General features: G+C 41.4%; 1 protein-coding gene across 5 annotated transcripts in view; it reads right to left on the reverse strand.

Annotated features, from left to right (window-relative positions):
* FNIP1 (folliculin interacting protein 1) overlaps positions 1-20,874 on the reverse strand; it is a 143,479-nt gene that overhangs the window by 15,465 nt on the left and 107,140 nt on the right. For all 5 annotated transcript variants that reach the window (XM_089530499.1, XM_089530472.1, XM_089530489.1 and 2 more), the window contains 5 exons: positions 20,183-20,254; positions 18,910-19,045; positions 17,322-17,523; positions 16,179-16,264; positions 578-724 (listed from right to left, as the gene is read on the reverse strand). In XM_089530499.1, the coding sequence (XP_089386625.1) occupies positions 578-724; positions 16,179-16,264; positions 17,322-17,523; positions 18,910-19,045; positions 20,183-20,254 (643 nt within the window). The remainder of the gene's footprint in view (positions 1-577; positions 725-16,178; positions 16,265-17,321; positions 17,524-18,909; positions 19,046-20,182; positions 20,255-20,874) is intronic.

Here is a 20,874-nt window from a genome sequence, read left to right on the forward strand (position 1 = left end):
ATTTTTATGTATACTTGTTTATATTCGGGGAGGGGGAGATTTGCCTCAAACTTGTGAATAGGGGCAGGGGGTTCTGATTCTAATTCTGATTCTGAGCAGTCAAAGAAAATGAGCTAACATGTTTGAAAGAAAGAAAGCACTTCTATGTATTTCAATCAGAACCGTAATTGAGGATGTATCTTTGATTCCAATCTCTGCCGACATGTATGCCTATCTTTTCCTCATGAGATTTCCAGCTTTTTACAAGAATAAGACAATGATCATTTCCTGATGGAATATTCCTTCAGTTAGTAACACTGTAACTTCTTTTGTTCCTTGGGTTTTAAAGATGAGTCCACATATCACCATGTCACTATCACCACCCATGTCCCCCTTTTCCACCATACACTATCATATTTTTCTTTTACTTTGGAGATTTTTTGGAAGTAAGAGGAAGAGGAAGTAGGGTTTGTCCCTGGTGCTTTGTTTTGTTTTTTTACAGCCAGCTATGCTTTGTTCTCCAGCAAATCTATCATGGTGAACTTTAATACTATAATATTAAAGAAACCAAAAGAGGGGAATAACAGAAATGCTTTACTGGTTCTTGGAGGCTTGTTCCATTAAGAAAGTAAATTCCTTCATAAAGCGATGGCAGAGCTGGTTTTTCTCAGGCATTCCTGACATCATGGTGAGCCAAACAGGTTCTGCAATTCGTGGCATTGTGTAGAGGTTACAAATGGTTGTTCTAAATCAAAAGAAAGAAAAGACTAGGTCACCACAGTGATACAACTGATATTCATCCAGTGGTTGTTTAGACAACCTCAGACAAATTGCCATTTTGTTAGTAACCAAAGAATACACAGTGTTTCTAGGGAATCTCACCATATCCCATTGTGATCGAGGTCTCTGTTCATGTGCTGATGATACTGACTGGCAATCCAGTAATAAAACTAATAACAAGTTGTGCAGCTAGGACCTCCTATTCAGAATTTATTCTGTCATTCAACTTTATTGTTGTTCTTGCCCTCAAATCATTTCTGACTTATGGTGACCTTAAAGTGGACCTATCATGTTTTGTTCTTTGACAAATTGTTTCTCTCTAAGAGTGATGACTCACCCAAGGCCACCAAATGGGATCCCATGGCTGAGCAGAGATTCCAATCCTGGTGTCCAGTTTCATATTCCAAGGCTCAAACCACTATGCCACTCTGGCTTGTCATTCTCATTACTATCCAACATTCTGTTACCATCTTAGTTTCTATCCCTCTTTCATGCTATAGAGACACTAACAGCCTCTACAGACCAATGTTATACACTGGCATGGGGGCATGATGTACGCACACCGGCTACTCCCATGATGGTGTCATGCTGTGTGTCCTACCGCACGTTGGAGGGTGTCACAGCGCTCTGTTGGTACAGTATTTAAATGTGCTGCACCAAAGGAGCATTGAAAAGCTACTGCCACTACTAGGTGCCCTTTCCGTGGCATGAAAAGGAGCTTCTTTTTGCAGCTTCTTTTTGCACCGCAGAAAGGCCGTGGCCCTGATGCAGTCAGGAAAGGGGCGGCTGCAAGCCACTCTAAAGGGATGGTCTGTTGACCCCCCTAACTTCCCCGATTATCCTCTCTTTTACTGATAAGTATCTTTCCATATACTTTTTCTTTCAGTTTATTCTCTCCCCCATGGCCCAACATCTAACATTCCTCATTTTCTCAGTTATTAGACATTGTGAGACAAATATTTTAGATAATTCTTTCATATCCACCAAGCATTCTAAAGCCAAGCCATCTGGATTTCTGAAGCCCCAGTTGTCCATGTCTTAACTTTCACAGCCCTTAGCTACGTTACAATCTCTTGCCGTGAATCATTTGCTAAATTCAGCATTTTCAAAATATGCTGACACAATTCATGCCACCACTTGTGGATCCTTTAACTTTCTATAGTCTCATACACCACAGAGATCCATTTAACTCTTTCCCCTCATAATCCCATCAAGTATTATCCACTGATCACTGTCAATATGTCCCTTCATACTATCATGTGGTCTTTGTTTTTTGACTCCTCCCTCTTTTGTTTCCCAAATTCATCCTGTCATGAAATCATGAAACTTTATAAAACCCAAACCTACCAAATTAGGAAAATTCAGAGGAGAGGGGGGCCGGGATTTCACTAGCATCTTTCTTGTTTTTAGCAATTTCCCCCTCTTTCTGGAGCACACAAAGTGTCATACTGTTTCAATCTCACTGATTCTCATATCACCCTATGATGCGGCTAAGGTCCTGCAACAAGGAATGATCTGGAGTTCCATGTGCCATCATTTTTAATGGTGCTGCAGTTCCATTTTCTTTACAGATTAATGAAGACTGTCATTACTTTTTGCCCTAAGCTCAGCACCATCAGAATGGACAGTCTTTAAAGCACAAGCTAAAACATGCTTATGAAAAGCACGAACGTTCCTTATGGACTGCCAAGTATGGGGATTCCATTTCATTCTAATATGAACTAATGTGAACTTTCAGTCTAGTGTGATTACAATTCCAGAAGTCCCAGATGAAAGAGGTTTAATATTAAAACTCAGAACAGTACTAAAATATCCTCGTAAGTAGGAAGGATGTGGAAAAAGTGAGCAGAGATAAATTGTCCTCCTCCTATTACTGGAGTATAATGATACTGATGCAGTAACAGAAAACAAAAATACCAATTATACAAATATAGGAAGCTACAGTATACCAGGTCAAACTATTTGTCCATATACTCCAGTGTGGCTTACGCTGAGTATCGACATCCCCCCTAGATCACAGGCAAAATATGTGAACCAGAGACAAGGACTGAACATTAACCTCTGAATATTAATCATGTGATATATGACCCAGCAACAATCTCCTTCTTCTTAAAAAACATATTACAGTACTTCATTGGACTTGCTCCCACAAGACTATATTTTTGAGTGCCTGGCTTTGATGACTGTAAAAATAAGTTTGACAAATTTGCAGCTATCAGTGGCAATTGCCTACATTTTCTAGCAGGATGATTATCTACGTTCAGTGGCAGCATATCTGTGAATATCCAATGCTGGAAGCATATTAAAAGGAACAGTGGCTGGCTTCATGTCCTGTTGATGAGGCTCTTGGAAGGCTATGGTTGGTCATTATGGAAATTGCCTGATCTTGAAGGCAGCTTCTTATATTGTTATGCATATAATAATATAATATAATAAAATTTTATTTATATACCGCCCTGTGGCGAACCAATCCGGGGGGTTTACAACATTAAAATGACATACAGCATAAAAACAATATATTTCCCTCCCCCTTAAAAAGTTATTAAACTGCATATCTAATTTAAAACCACAATAACTAGTTAAAACAACAATAAATTAAACAGAATAATACCAACCAATAAACCACTGCAACTTCAGTTCTAAAGAAAAGAAAAGGGGGCTTTGGAGACATTACTGAGGAAGGGGGAGATCCTGAGGCCGGGATATTTCAATCTGGGAAGGCCTGCCTGAAGAGATCCGTCTTGACAGCCTTTTTGAAACTGTCCAAAGATGTTAATTGACGGATCTCGTCCAGCAGGCCGTTCCAGAGCCTGGGGGCGACAACAGAAAAAGCCCTCCGGGAGGTCGCCACAAGCCTCGATTTTTGATATGGATGACTGACATATGAAAATGGTGATTTAAAACAAGAACATCAGGGATTGTACAGATGTATGAACATGCAGATAAAATATATGGGAAAAAACTAACATAAATCTTAAAAAGAGTGAACAGAGAAGAAAAGGAAATAATAAAGTAGTCTGAAAAGAGAGAAGAGTCTCTCACTAACTCCCAGAAGTACACCCTTTCATTCAATTTGAGTTTATAACTTCCTAGAGGTTACTTACTTTTTCACAGTCTCCTGCCTCTTTTTAAAATAAATAAGATCATTTAATTGTTCAGATTTCTTATGAAGGTATCTTTGCCAAATTATCTGTTCATGCCTATTTGTAGTCCAAAAATAGTTTTACTGAATCCACTACTGATTTACTCAAGCTAGACAACAGACAGGGGGCTTCTTACAAAGCCCTCTCCCATGGAAGTACTAAAATACTGCTCTATTGTAATTTTAATACTGTAGTGTTACCCAACCAAAGGAGCTTGGGTAACACTCCTGCATGAAAATACTATTTTTTGTGGTCTGACACACACACACACTCTCTCTCTCTTTCTCTCTCTGTGTGTGTTAAAGTATAGACTGGTGGGGATGCAACAGAGAATTCTCTGAATCTCCATGTTCCATCATTTTAATGACACTGCAGTGATGGAGTGAGAGAATGCACAGCTAGTGAGAGACAGAAGGGGTAAAGCAAAATGGCAGGATTTTGTCAAAATTTTTAAAAGGTGTGAGCAGGGAGAAAAATGATTGGTGATATTTGTGTTTCAATACCTATGACACTAATACAACCACACAAGTGATGCACAATGCTAATTCCTTCAAAAGTTAATGCAGTGGGGTAGGGATTTCTTTTGCCATTTACTCAATAGCTTTTCCAAACTCAGTACAGTTGGCTGTCCGTATCCACGGATTCAGCATCCATGGATTCAACCATCTATGGCTTGATTTTTTTGTTAAAAAAATCCACAAAGCAAAACTTCATTTTGATATTTTATATAATGGACACCATTTCAATAGGCCACTGTATGGTCCTTGAGTGTCCATGGATTCTGATATCCATGGGAGATCCTGGAACTGAACCCCTGCAGAGACCAAGGGCCCACTGTATTGTGAGGAATAGATGCAGTAGCTAAGGTAAACAGCATTCACTGGTACATTCCCTACCCTAAGCCAAAAACTAAAAGTCTATCCTGGCTTGGTCTGAAAGGGCCCATAAATGAGAGGCTGGCAGGGGAGTAGTAAGAACATGGTGTGAGTGGCATACTGCAACTTCCTCTTTAGCTCCCCACATTGCTGATCTGTGGCTGGAAATAAAGGTCTGAAGAAAGCAAGCTTCCCACAGGGTTAACTTTCAGCCCTTGAGTTTTGCTGGTCAATCCCTGGCCCACAAAGGTCACTGAGATACCAGTTATAAGCAATTATGCTTTAAAAGAGCTGACAAATGAAGTCTAGTTTATGTTAGGTCAGTCCATTTTAAGGTCTGAGGCTCTGAAACAAAACTGAGTCTTCCGGTTTCTGTTTTCGCAAAACCAAACCTCTAGCAAAGCTTACTCAGTTCGAGAAGTGTGTGTGTGTGTGAGAGAGAGAGAGAAAGAATGTGTGGGGTGGGTGGGGTGGCAGCAGTGAGGAATGGTTTCTGTTCTAATACCAAACCAAGATATTAAACTATTTGTTTTCGTTGAAAGGCTAGCTTGAGTCTTGTGACTTGTTATTTACTATTCTGGTAACCGTGGCTGCATCTGCAACTGATAGTGTTTCCTCAGAGAGAGATCAGATTCCACTGGCTGCCAGCCAGCAGGCATGTGACTGCAGCAAAGGGAACCCTCCATGCCAGACATGTAAGCAATTGCACAGAGCCCAGCGAGTGGAGCCAATGGGGAGGATTAGCTGCCTTTTCTGCCTGGCGCAGCAGGGGAAAGCCTGTCTTCTATTTCTCCCTAGCAGCCTCTTCAAGGAGACAGACAGACAGACAGAGACAATACACACATACTGTCATCCCCTCTCCCCAACCTCCTTTTTAAGACTCTGAAGCCAGATGGTTATTCAAGGTCTCAAGCAAGGCCCATGTTTTAGCCCAACATTGTTGTTCAAGTTTTTACACTTCCTTAATTCTTTATCTTCTTCAGTGTTATAATTCTGTGAGAAATCTCACAGAAGACGACTTTTTTTTCCTGAAAAGGTTCCTGTGAAGTGGTAACATGTTGCCTGTGTTTACTAAACGTTTGGGAGGTGGGTGGGATGTAGACTTCCACAGTGTCAGGAAAGGAGCGGAAGGGAAGAGGGGAGGAAGGAAGTTATTTTCCACCAATGCTTTACACATACTAGTTCAAAAATGTGTATGTGTGTGCATGCATGTGTATGCATAAGATATGACAGCCAATGTGATGAAGTGGACAGGAACTAGGGAGACCCAAGTTCAAATCCTCACCGAGCCATGAAAGTCATTTGGTGACCTCAGGCCAGTTACTCCCAGAATCCAATTACCTCACAGGGTTGTTATGAGAGTGAAGTGGGGCAGGATAAAGCTTTCTACACAACACTGAGTTCACTCGGTGACACATGGCATATAAACACAACTAGTAAATATAAATGAATAAAATAAGTAGATGTTAATTATTGTGATTTATACAAGAAATACAGTAGCATTCAGCATGGTGGACACAACTATGAGCAGGTGACCTATGTGCCTGCTTAGTCCCTTGCCTAGGGGTATGTAACTATGAATGGATAACAGCTAGCCCCCTGCCCTGTCCTGCCCTCCCCTCTATGGTACCTATACCTTTAAACTGGTCTTGCACTGGACAGCCTGTCATTTAAAAAATATCATCAGGAAAGAAAGATACAAGGCCATCCTAATTATAGGAATCTGGATTTCTACTATGGGTTTTCAGTCCCACATTCGTAATGTTACAGGAAAGATCTCTGTATTACTGCTAGGGAAAATATCACTAGACATTTTTACTGTGGTAGAAGATGGGTTTTAAAAAAAGAAAAGAAAAGAAAAAAAGACTACTGCCATCCATGCTGCTCATTTAAGCACATGTCAACCCATGCTGTCCTCCTGCAGGGAAAGGAATATGCCTAATGTAGCACATTCTAGAAAAAGAAATAAAACAGGGCTTTGCATTTGAAAATTGGTTTCCTTGAGACAAAAAGCACCTTTGGATTTACTCAATTTCAACAGAAATGTAGAAAGTGATGCTTCAAATGGTCCTCATGGTGAGATGTGACATAAATATGTTATCCTTAATTATCATGTTTTAAAACCCCATCTTCTACCTCTGTTGCACTGATCATCTTTTAAGATATGCACGGGGGAGAGAAAAAGTGTCTTGACAAAGATCATTGGACAGTCAAAGTGTTGGCCAAAATGAACATTGTACAGGCACCACAGAAACTAGATATGGATGTTTTCTCCCACCCCCTTCAGTGTTTTCACTGACAGATCCACAAATGAAACTTGTGTCTACTTATGGACTGTAATTTGTGAATACATTGATGGGGAGGGAAGGTACATTGTCAAACAGCCAGCTAATTCCATCTCTCACACGTCTCTGAAGGATGCCCAACCCATTCTTAGATAGACAGCCTATGAAACTAGGCATAAGACTAAGGGCAACATCCAATCTTGTCTGTCTACCAGTGGAGGAGGGTCTGCCAGCATAGCCAATCCCCCCTCCAGTACCGGTGCTGCCCCCACATTTGTTCTAAACAGTTGGCAAACCCCTCTGCAGATTCCGTTGTTCTGTTGTAGAATGTGGGGAAAGAGAAGGACAGGAAAAGTTCAATCACTCACACCTTAATGCTCCATCTACTGAACCACACTGAGATAACTATAAGTACAATCTACAAAAATCCTCGGGAAACTGTTTCAGAAACTTCAGCGGCTTCAAAACACCACAGCCAGAATGCTGACTGGGACCAGTTATAGTGAGCATGTAACTCTGCTGTTCAAACAGCTGGCTACTGGTTCGTTTCCAGGCACAATTCAAAGTGCTGGTCATGACCTATAAAGCCCTATACGGCTTAGGTCCAGACTATTTGAGAGATCATATCTCCCCATATGAACCTGCTAGAGCTCTATGATCTTCAGGAGAAGGCTTTCTCTCAGTCATGCTGCCATCACAGTCTCACTTGGTGAGAACATGAGAGACAGCCTTCTCGGTGGTTACTCCCGCCCTCTGAAATTCCCTTCTACAGGAAGCAAGGCTGGCCCCCTCCCTGCTGGCCTTTTGCCGGCAAGTAAAAATGTTTTTATTCAGGCAAGCTTTTTAAAATCATGACAGGGTGGTTTTTATATGGGGTATGTGTTTTAGGTTGTTTTTTAAAAATGTTTGTATGTTTTAAATCTTAATTTTATACTGTTTTAACTAAGTTATTTAATTTTTTAAAAACTGTTTTTAAAGTATGAGCTGCCTTGAGTCCCTTTTTGGGAGAAAAGCAGCATAAAAATGAAATAAATGAATAGTAATAAATACAAAAACAAGAATTTCTCTTTAAAACTGACAGCAAAATATTTCCCTTCTCATCCTTCCCATCTAATTACTTTGCTGAAGAGGTAGGCTTCTTCTGAGCCAGGGTCTGGAGCGGACTTTTCACCAATTTAAGCAAGTTTTTCCACAGCCAGTACAGAATTGAAGCGCCTTCTCAAAAAACAAAAAAGAAGCATTTTTGACACTGGAGAATTAAAAGGGACTGTGTGTTTGCTAATAATCAACAACTGTTTTTCTCTTATTGGAATTTGTTTTTGTACCATAGACTTCTTCCTCTTCTTCTTTAAAATAAATGCCCAGTTTATTTTGGAAGGGAGTAAAGACCTCTGAAACACCAAGTTCTGCAAGAGATGGCTCCCTGCCGTCATGTCTGGCACTGCTCTAAAAGAGTCATTGAAAAATGCAGAGGTGCCTTGCTATTTGAGACAATGGGTCACATTGCACCACTGATTTTCTCTCTCTTTTTCTCTCTCTCAAGGAAATGGTGCATTGCGTTCCAGAGCCTCATGCACAAGGCATGCCAAGGCTTAAAAAGATGTTTTCTTTTGCTCCACTTGCAAGGTTCCTTCCTTCTTCATATTCTGCTCCCCAAAATGAATGCCATTTGGATGTTATTCAGAGACAACATCAGCATTAATGCATTCAGCTGGCCTTCCAGGGCTTGAAAGCAACTAAAATGCATGTTATAAGCAAAATTGTTTGTTTCACAGATCACATTGTGATGCAGCAGAAATCTGTATAACCTCTTGAGGACTAGCCGTTAAGTGTATCTGTAGCTTCATAAAGAGTCCAAACATTGCGTATGTTAATAAATACACAAGGTGGGTCTAGAAGATGACACTGCAAACTGATATTTATCAAACAGTACCCAACATGAAAAAAAAAATCTTGAAATGGAAACTTTGGTGGAAAATAAAGTTCTCCTTTGTATTGGAGAGAAAGCAAAGTAGGGAGAGATCTTAATTTTTAGATTCAACAAGAAGTAAACTCAAGAAAACAGATTCTTTTTAGAGGAGTTCTGCAACATTCAGTCTTGTTGGTGAGCTACATGGGAGCAATCTCCTTAGTATCCTTTGAGTTTGTGAAGTGGTTTTGTGCAAGCATAAATGTATCTGAATTTTTGTGGTGAACTCTACCACATCATCCAGACGCACTAATTTGCTACAGTCCAAATACATACCCTTGTGCATATTAAAAATAGTCTATGTCTTCATCTTAAAGCTGGCTTCCTTAAAAAGTCAGTATTTTTTGTTTTGTAAAAGCAAAGAGAAGAATAGAAAGACTGACCAACATCATCGCCTCACATAACCCTTAAAAAGATCAAATTAAGAAAGACCAGGATCAAGCACTGCAAAATAAGAATGTGGCAATGCTAAAACAAAACAAAGGCAATGTTTGGGTCTTTTGTGTCAAGAGATTGCTGCACTTTCTGTATTTTGCATGGATGGATTCCTTTAAAAAAACGACAGACACAACACTGTCACACACATAGGCCTCATTCACACTGGCGGCATTGCTTTGGAACGAACTGGTCAAATTCAGGGGGCCCCCTCCTGAATCTCTCCGGAAGCAAGTGCTGACTACCAATCAGGGGCATTTAAACACGAATGCCCTCTTGGAGAATTTGGGTTTAAGGTGAAGGTGCCTGGCTGTCAATCAAAGTTAGTTCCGCGATGGTCATAGGTGACGTTTCCAGCACTGATAGGGGCATCAGAAGTGTGCTTTCCGCCCCTCCTTTTTTTTTTTTAAAGGATCAGGCACCACTTGTCAAATTTAAAAACCTCTGGTGTGTGTGTGTGTGTTGTGGGCATTTGGGTCAGTGTTGTAGGTTATGATCTACTCTTGGCCCCATTTTCAACCCCAAAATGAAAGCTAGTGCCATCTCTGTAGCCTGTATCCCACTCCCTTGGCACCCCAGAATGCCTCATACACAGGTAATAACAACAACAACAACAACAACAACAACAACAACAACAATTAATTCCTCACCTCGGAATACCAGAAAAGGATGCATTTTTTTTTTTTTTTTTTTGCTTTCCCTAGGCTACCCCTGAATTCCTTAGAGACAGTAGCAAAAGCTGTATCAATTTGCCAATTTGCCTAATTGGAAAGAGAAGCATTACATTCGAATTGTAACATTCATTCGCATTGCAGCAGTCATTCCAAAGGAAAAAATAGGCTACGCCTGAATTCCTTAGAGACAGTAGCAAAAGCTGTATCAATTTGCCAAGTTGCAACATTACATTCGAATTGTAACATTCATTCGCATTGCAGCAGTCATTCCAAAGGAAAGAATATGCGCATAGACAGCCAAAAATAATTAAAAAAAAATAAAATCCAAAGGTAAAAGGTCTCTGCTGGATAGCAGAGGCTTCCCCTGCTGTAGCGCCCTGACCTGACCTGACTTGACCCTGTCAGTCACCCCCTTTTTGCCTCCTGTCACCCTTTGCATCCAGATCCCCCTTTTTCCTTCGGCTCTTTCCTCCTCCCCCTCCCCTCCGATGAGGGGAGGGAATGCTCTGACCTCTGCCCGCCCTCTGACCTTAATCCCTCCCTGAATTTGCCCCAATCATGATCGGGGGCAAGTTCATATTTCGCAGAACCCAGGTCTTTTCAGAAAAGATGGGATTTTAGCCCGATTCCCGGTAACCCGTGGTAAGGGGCATTTCCTTGTGTAAGCCTCGACATGGATTGTAAAAGAATCGGGCCCAATATGAACTTCACGTGGAAGAATCGATTTCAAAACCGGGTTAAAAGGTAATGTGAATGAGCCCATAATTTGGCATGGATAGTCAATTAATTAATCAAATTAACCCTCTGTCATCCACTTTTTCAGCTGCTTTTAAAATTTCCCAGTTTCTCTTTCCTTCTCCCACTTTTCCTCTTTTGTCCTCAGTTTACTCCACTTGTTGCAAAGTGAGTTTGAAGTGGAAAGGGAGTTTGCTCTCAATTAACATGGGGGCCCAATCTTGCCTCAAGCAAAAGCAAAATGTGTTCCAGCTTGTGTGTTCTTTGTCAGATCTCCTTACTGTCAGGACCCCTCATTATTAACTTCTGCCATCTTGGCACACATGTCTCAGTTTCCATCTGCACAATGTTGGAGGATACGCAACACCTCTGTGACCTATAGAAGAAGCACTTGAAAGATAAGCAATTATGCCTGACATTCAGAAGAATCAATGTGGGATTCCTTTAGTTTGTTAAGAGAATGTTCTGCAGAGCTCCACATACAGGTGAGCCTTTCTCTGTGAGTGTTGAAGGCTTACATGCATAACTAAGCAACACTGCAAAGTGGAACATAATATACCATATTTTCCGGCGTATAAGGCGACGGGGGGTATAAGACGACCCCCCACGTCACCCACCGGCAGCATTCCTGGCCTGCCCTCAGGGGGTCTCGTGCCGGCTGGAGGGGGCCTGAGAGGATTCTTGGCGGCTGGGCTCTCGCCGCCATTTTTTTTCAAAAGGCGGTGGTGGGGAAGCAGCTACAGAGCCGGCCAGCCCGAGGAAAAGGGCCAGCCCCTTACTTCTCTGTGCCGCCGCCGAGGAGTAAAAGGGTCGGCCTGGCCAAGGAAAAGGGCCAGCCCCTTACTTCTCCACGCCGCCACCGCTGAGGAGTAAAAGGGCTGGCCTGGCCGAGTAAAAGGGCCAGCCCCTTACTTCTCTGCGCCGCCACCGCTGAGGAGTAAAAGGGCTGGCCTGGCCGAGTAAAAGGGCCAGCCCCTTACTTCTCTGTGCCGCCGCCAAAGAATAAAAGGGCCAGCTGGGTGGAAGAAAAGGGCCGGCCCCTTACTTCTCCGCGCTGCCGCCGCCGGTGACCCTCCGCTCCTCCAGCGGCTTCCGCGGAGGACTTCTGAAGCCGCTGGAGGATCGGAGGATTCCCGGCAGCGGCAGCGGCGGATAAGTAAGGGGCCGGAGAGGACCCAGCAAGGACCCCAGAGACAGGGAGGTGGCCTTGCCATTCGCCTGTTTCTGGGGTAAAATTCCACCGCTTAAGGCAGACTTCAAGAGTCGCCTTATACGCCGGAAAATACAGTACATTTAAGTACTGTTTGTCTACTCTGATTGTTGGTTTGTTGTGGATCATCATATTTTATATTGTTGGAAAGTGGTCCAGAACCAGATTTCATGTTAAAGTATTTTCAAGTTTTTCAATAAAAATAAAACAGAAAGCTAAATCATATTGTTTTTCTTCATGACATACAATTCTAGACCCAGACGATTCAAGATAGGAATTAACTGATGGAACTCTATGTAAAAAGAACATAAAATCAGATCACACTTTGCACAGAAATCACTGGCATTCCAAAGAAGTCCTGTTAGGGTCACATTTCTGTAAAGATCTTTGTCAATTGCTGCTACATTAGATGGGTCTAATCTTTAATATGTTGCAAATTTTTAATACAATCTTAATTGTCTCTTATTAAAAAGTTAAACTCAAATGCAGAGCAAAAACAGCGGGGGGGGGGGGATTTTTGTTTTCTTGTACAAAAGCCTGGAACTTCAAGATGTTTTAAACTGGGCTTAAAGCAAAGAAAATGTACAGTAATTTTGTTTTGTTCTCCCTGGCTAGACAAGCATGTAAGTGAGCTCAATGAAACACATCCGAGTATAAAATTTTAAATTGATCCTGATCACTTGTAAATCTGCCCATTTAATAAGACACTTGGGCGGGTTACAAACCGCCACTTACGACGCGCTCCGTGCGTGCTAGGGTTAGGAAGAGGCGTGGTAGGGTTAGGAAGAGTCGCCCCTTCCTAACTGGCTCCAACACGCGCGGAGCGCCGCCATTTTGACGTCTTGGACGCATAGCATCCAGACGTGTCACCGCAAGGGCGCGCTTTACCCCTCGCGGTGCCACTTCCGCGTTTTGAAAAGGAGCGCCATTTCAACACTCCTTTTTCGCTGCGCTGGGAAGCCTCGCGGTCTGACCGCTGGGGCTTCCCTCCGGAGTGAATGGCAGTGGCGGGAAAACGGCCGCTTGAGGGCAGTCTGTAACCCGCCTTAATGACTTAAAAGCACTGAATACTGGTTAAGTCAACTAAAGAACCAGGCTATCTTAAAGAGCAGCAGGCAATATTTCAAAGGCTATGAATATAAGTAAGTAAAGGAATCCCTCCCCCACTAAATGCTGCCCCAGAGGAACAAAGTTGTTCTCCCTTCACAAGATGTCTAATGTATCCTCCAAACTAACTAGTAACTGAAACTCTACTTGACTTCAGCACTTGGCCTCTCTCCTCAAAGAGTTAAAGCACTTCATATATTTTAATATATTTTTTTTTTTTTAAAAAGTGCATCAGGCAATTTGTGGCATTAAAACTTTAGCACGTTTGCAATAAGGGAACCTGACAAAGAAACTTTCTTGGCATGTGGAATCCTTATACACATTAACATGCTTAGTTAAACAGTAAAATCACCCAAAGGGAGATTCATTTCTATGAAACATAACTTAGCTGCAGTGAAACAGTATTTACTGCGCCATGGAAACCTGGGCATAAAACTGGAAATGCAGCATGTGTGCATGCACATGCACACACACACACACTCTCTCTCTCACACTCACACACACACACACAATTATGCAATCAACAAGCCATGTGAACTGCCACATTTTTACAATGCATTCAAAGGCTTAAGTCGGGACATCTCTCTGATACACACTATAAAACTGGGTGGTTTCTCCTGCCTGAAAAACTTTCCCTCCATTTGTTCTGATTATCATGCTGGCAAGTGACCCTTTGTTTCCTTGGATGTGCCCCATGGGACCAAAGGAACAAAACCATGCTCAAATTAGTTGTGGAACAGGAGGAAGGAGGAGAGACAATCAGGGAGAAAATGAGTACTGTTCCTTCCAGAAACACAATAGGGAGGGGCCCCGGTGAAGACTCCAGCCTGTGCCAAATCACAAGCTCTCCACACTGGCAGCTGTTTGCTTTGACTGCACTTGCCTGGGTGGCAGCTGAAATTATCATATCAGTACAGTGTGCCTCCTCTCCTCCATGTCCTCCTTCCAACGTGACTACAAGCCCCCTCCTCAGCTTGGGAAAGTTGCTTTCTTGGATGAGAACTGCTTCAATCCCCAAGTGGTCATGCTACCTAGGGGATTCTTATGAGTGTAGTCTAAGAAAATTAAGACTTCCAAGCTCTGCTTAATCCTGACTATCAGCACTCAGTTCTTAACAACATTTTTCACCTTCAGCAGCCTGTTGTAACTATATGTTGAAAAAACATGAATCTTGTATATCTCTGGAGATGAAAGAATTGTACTAAGTTTCTCTTTAAATATTCAACAGTACACTGGCAGCCCCCCAGGCCTTGTGACAGATCTATCCAAGGTTTCCAAATGTGCTGCTACAACTACTACAGCGTACTCATGTGATGATGGAACAGGGGCAAAAAGCAGGCCTTCATCTGTTTTGCCACATTGCAATTTTTGCTTACACCAAACCAAACCTGGGAGGAACCATCTTGAAGCATTCCTCAAATAAATACAAAATAAACAAACAATATCTACAAAACAGGAGTTCAAACAGACATAAGGTAGCAAGTGATACACCTGGTTGAGTCTTGCAGTTGCCTATGTCCACCAACACTTGACAAGACCACTGACCCACCTAGACCTGCAACATCTACTCTAATCAGTAGAGTATGCTTTGTGCTCTCCCACCAAATCTCTCTACTAGTCCCACAGATGGGGAAATCATGGCCTTCTAGATGTTGCTAGCAAACAACTACCATCAGGTTCATTTTTCTGCCCCAGAACCTCTGGGACTTGTGTAAATGAAAATGCCAAAAAACAGACACAAATCCAGAAATGGCTGGAAATATTTAAAATTGGATGCTTTTTGATATTAAACAGTGCAAAAGCCTCTGGTGACCTAATAAATGATGAACTGCTGCCCTTGGAAGCTTCCAGGACTGCCAAGTTGCTTTTTTATTTTTGTTTAACAGAACAAAGATAGTCTGGGGAAATTTTGGAGATTTAGAAAAACAGTTAGAAGAGCCAGGCTGCACTTTGACTACCTCTGCTCTAAAGGTCAAATTGCAGGCAGGGAGCGAGGGAGTGATGCCAGCATTAAGATTCCAGACAAGGATCCCAAATCCTTTCTATCATCACCTCTGTTACTTCTCCAGGGGAAAAAGAATTGATGTCACACTCAAATTTTACTAACAGAGAATGCTATAGCACATGTCTATCATGTTACATTGTGAACTAAATATGTGAAAAATGAGCCTTGCTAATTATGCAAATGACAGGCAGCTAGTAAACCAGTTGTAGCCCTTCAACTCAAAATGTATTTCCTATATAGCTTTTTATTCCTGAAAGCTTATTGATAAAACTAGCAGATACTCCACAATGGCATTTCCTCTTCCTGCTAAGGCTGGGATAATCAGAATATGCTCAACATAAACAATATTGTTGCCCGCCCTTTCCCCAAAACTAAAGCTACAGTTTACAGTTCTATAGAGATCACATATAATAGGCAGCCCTAATATATGAAAGCAATTTCTCCCATCCACCATCTGGCTAGGTGAAGACTCTGCTCCAGTCATATTTCTTTCCTACATTTAATCAATTCTTTAAGAAGTTCATCCACACAAATTCCATGACCAAACAAAGACATGGTTAGACTGAGATTAGCAAGTTGTCCCACGTCATCAAGAGCAGTGATTCTTGGCCTTTGGATGTCCAGATGTTTTGAACTTCCACATTCAGAAGACCCAGACATCATGGCTAATGTTCAAAGATTCTGTAAGCTGAAGTTCCAAATATCTGGAGATCCAAAGGCTGAGAACAACTGATCTGCAAGGCTTCACAACTGAGCAAGGGTTTGAATCTGGTAGATTTCCAGATTCAAGTCCAATACTTTAGCCTCTTCCTAACACTGGCACTGTGCTTGCTCTTCAGTGAACTATATATTGGTCTCAGCAGAGGGATGTAGAGCTTAAACTAAAAGTTTATTTCCATATTTAGGTAGTGCACAGTTGTTTCCAAGAGAAGTACTCAGGATACTTGGCAATAACATACAAAACGCTGAAAACAAACTCACCTGAATTCATTTAAGGCATCCACAATCCTGTTATAGGCCAAACTCCGTTGACTGGCATCAGCTGATCGCCGACTCATTTTCATAGCCTTGAAAACAATCATTAAACACATAACCAACTAGAGGCTTGGCAACAGAAAATGAAAAAACCAAGTCATGTGCTAATAGCTATCTAAGGTGCACCCGGACAGGCAAACAGGCGTGGGTTCCAGGTTTTTTGGTGTTTTTGTACCATGATAAACACTGGCTCCTTGCCAAATTTCCTATCAAGTTAGAGATACGTGAGGCACGTGTATTTGCACTGTCCTTCTATTCCACAGATTTGTTTGCAAAAGGCTATAAAGAGGTCCAAGGTTTCCCACACTCATTCTTTCCACGCAGGAACATATTCAACGATTCCTTGAATTAATCTGCCTTCACCCACCAGTAAACACAATTCACTGTTTCAACGACAGTTCTATGAGGAAGGGGCAAAATTCACACCGAACAACAATCCTTAGGTAATCAAGAACACTGCTCTCACTTCTGTCTCCTTGAAATAAGTGATTATGACCCAATTCAGACTTTGAGAAAGCATAAAAAATTTAACATGATGTTGGACAGGGCTGGAGAACCTACAAGTACTCTCAGACATTCTGCACTTCTTTCTCTCAGACATTCAAAACAGCCAAAAGTTGCCTACCCTTATAGAAGCATATGTTTCCCTCTGACATGATGGATGCAGGAATAGCATGTCCTTGTGTGCACAGCAATCTACATCATTGCTCACCCCCACTTTTTATGGGAAAAGCTTTGCAAGAGTTGTGTATGCATGTGATTACATATCTGAGTGGAATGCTCAGGGAGGTGACTTGCAAACAACTGTAAGAAGTCCTTTGCTCAAGAAAATAATCATCTCAGTGCTAATCTAGACATGACATTGACTATAGGAATGGAATTACCAGGTGAGCAAACCTGACTTTCCCTGCCACTACTTTAGAATACAAAATTATAGCAACACTGTGTCCTTTGTTGACTTAGCACCTCTAATTGAATACTGAATAACTACAATGAGACAAACTGATCTGGCAGAACTGTATCACAGGATAAAATGAGAATTATTGATCGGAATGAGGAACAAAAAGGGGTAATGGTGCTGATATTTACCTGCTCTATTGCACTCTTCAGTTTGTTCATGTGGCTCTCAAAAAGAGGGAAATGTGAAAAAAAGAACTCATTAAATTTGTTGTTTTCTTCTTCATCTTTCGAAAGGGTAAATATCACACCAATGGCTATCTTCTTCTTCCTGACAATTCCTGGGCTTGGGCTGGCACTGTCATCAGACAAGTTAAAGCTTTCTTCCACTGACCTTTAGGGGGGAACCAGAAAGTTGTCATGTAAATATGAAAAGCTGTTTTGTTTCAACATGCTGAAAGTGAAACCCTTTACTCTGCACTAGGTAAAAAGATAGTCACCTCTGCTTAAGTTAATACTAGAATTTATTTAAGCACAAGAACATGGCATGTTGGCATTTGGAGACCTTCTGAGTAGCTGAAATTCATGGACTGAATATCAAAAGTCAGCTGTGCTTTTTTTTTATAGTGCGAAAACATTACAAGGTATAATTGTATACCTAATTTGTCACCTAACAGAGAAAGTATTTTTGTTGTTATTAACTGCTGTCCAGTCGGTTAATGGTGACCTTATGAATGAGAGTCCTCCAAGTCACTGTACAGCCCTACTCAGGCTTTGTAGACTGATGTCCTTCATTGAGTCTATCCTTCTGAAATGCACTAGCTTCACATGCAAAATTCCTCTTTCAGCACCAGGTTTTGAGATCACCACAGCAACAAAATAAGAAATGGTTTGTACAACAATCAACAACTGATGTGAACTATTCCAGCTTCTCTTACACTCTTGGATTGATGGAGATAGAGAAAAAAGAAGAGGCTTTGATGAATAGAAAGAGAAATAATATAGGCATTTATATGGAAAGGTACAGTAGAGAAGACCTTTGCAATGGGGTATATGCATTTAAATGCACCTCAAGCTCATCCCTGCCTCTTTTTTAAACTGGCAAGGGTAAAAATATGATAGACAAGAAATTTTATTAATTAAACTGTGTAACACATTGCAGAGGTTAAAACAGACATAAATTGCTGGACAGAACAACATCCTTTGTAGTAACTGCAGCCCATGGGCTCCTGTTAGTTCTAGTTAGAATAAGCCCACTTAATCAATGAGTACATGGTAGTGCAACACATGTATAAATTCCAATGATTCAGTGTGTGTCTACTCTAGGTGGGACTAACAGTTGGATTTTGGTGCAACTTCTGCCACTGGAAAGATAGAATAGAAATATATTAAAAATCCCTGTCCGTAACACCATTAGTCACATAGTTAATACAATCATTAAAAATGTGTGAGCCTGTATGCTTCTGTTTTTATGCAACAGACACTGAATTTAGGATAGGAATAGGAACTGCAACTCTCAGCTTTATTCACAATTGACTAGGCTGGCAAAGGCTACTGCGAATTGCAAGCCAATTGCTGCATGATCCCTACCCTTGAATTAAGCTCATGGAGTGCTCACTGCACTAATGCACAGGGAAGTTGATTAAATAGAAGGCCATCATTTTGAACATGACAGGGTGGAGTAGAGAAACTAATGGACATACAATGCAGAACTAACACTGGATAAAATCAGAGTGAACATATCAATTCTGATTCCCTAACAGATTCAGCTATAACCTACCATCGAGGAAAGACCCCATTCTCCAAGCTTGTTGTCTGACTACGCCGCCAGCGCCGCTGGTAACTGCTTGCACAGCTTCGGTTTAATGAAGAGCCAGGTGAGGGAAATGGAGTGATAAGCAGGCTGCTGAGAGATGCTGAAATAAGTTTGTTTTTAAAAGAGAGAGGAAAAACATTATTTTAAGAAATGTTTTGTGAAAAGGAACAATACTTTGGCTGTTGCATCACACTCTGAGCACTGTCGCCCAGTAGACTTAGCACTAGGCTTCTTCCTAAGTTCAATTTCATGCCAGTTTATAAACAGAAATGTCTGAGAAGTTAAGACCATGCAAGCAGCCATTTTTGCTTTTATTTTTTCTTCAGAACCTCACCAAGCTTAAATTGTTTTGTAAATGCCAAAGCCCAAACATAAAGTGTATTAAAGTTGTTTGTCTACAATACAGTGGTACCCCGGGATACGAATTGACCGCGTTACGAAATTTCCGGGGTACGAAAAAGTTAGATTTAAAAAAACTGTTCCGGGTAACGAAAGATTTTTCGGGTTACGAAATTAATTTCGGCGCGTTTCGGCGCGAAATTCAAATCGGAAGCGCGGCTAGCGGCTTTCCAGCGCCTTTTCGGGTTGCGAAATGTATCGGGTTACGAACGGCGCCGCGGAACGAATTAATTTCGTAACCCGAGGTAGCACTGTACTGTATAAAAGGTTTCCTCACTGCTGAAATAAGTGTATGTGTGTGCGTGTGCACAGAGGATTCAATCCACCAACAGACGATTAGGTATCCTTGTCAAGTGACCACAAGATTTAGGTTTCTAAAGGAGAACACACACAGCCTTGGATGCTGAATGTGGAGCACCCTCCCCATCCCATTCTATGCACAACTACCTGAGAATAGTCAATACAACAAGGTTTGCTTCTGTACAGCACTAAACCTTGATATATCAATAGCTATTAAAATACAATGTGTTCATTTAATAGGATGGGGATGGAACTATCTCAGCTGTACATTTCAATTTCTTAGAACTATATGGTTTGTAGACACTTACACTGTCCTTCATTCCTAGTTCTTAATGTAAAAATCTTCAGGATTAATAAGCCAAACATAGTAGTTACCCTACTGAATGTCTGGGAAATATCTTACATAAAATACATTGATTAAATGTAAATTATATATAATTTAACATGGGACTTTCAGAAGAAGAAACAGTTAATACTTTAATTACATGCTAAGTTTATATACAGGAATAAGCCCACGTAATATGTGTAAATGCATTACCAGATCTTGCGATTCCACTGTCTCGGTCTTCATTCAGCTCCCTCCCTGGCATGTCCATAGGGTTGCTGTGAACTATGCAGAAAAGGTCACCAGTTAGCCTGAATATATGAAACTTCTCTCCAACCTCATTGTGCTCCCTTTAATTATCCAAGTAAATCATGCTCATTGGCTGCATTCATTTAGGACTTTGAAAATTAACAGCACAGCGCGCGCGCACACACACACACACACACACACACACACCCATCACCAAGAAAGTCCGCAAAGCGGATCAGGCCAGAGCAACTGCTTGTACCAAGTGCTGAAGCCCACCTTCAAGGCAAGTAAAAGAATACAACAAACAGGGAATTAGCTGTGGAGCAAAAGCACTCAATGCAAGCCATAAGCAGATTCTACAGAAGAAATTTAAAGCAAAAGGTTGTGCTCTTAAATATGTGACTTGGATTCAGACTTCTATTGTTTTTTCAAGTAAGCATGAAGTGATCTGCCTCTGCAACAAGATCTTACTAAACAGAGATGAAATCCTTGCCACATGTTAGGGTTTCAACCACCAGAGCAAAAGCCTCTTGATCACAATTATTTCAGAAGTCATACATTTGTCAAGATATGTGGAAGGGAGAGACTCTACATCTGCCATGGAAATAAAATTTGGTTATTGGAAAGCACAATATACTATTTCTGGTTTACAGGAA

The sequence above is a fragment of the Sceloporus occidentalis genome, unplaced genomic scaffold (assembly GCF_023333645.1).
Source record: "Sceloporus occidentalis isolate IW3139 unplaced genomic scaffold, rSceOcc1.0.p SCAF_1, whole genome shotgun sequence".
NCBI classification, from domain to species: domain Eukaryota; kingdom Metazoa; phylum Chordata; class Lepidosauria; order Squamata; family Phrynosomatidae; genus Sceloporus; species Sceloporus occidentalis.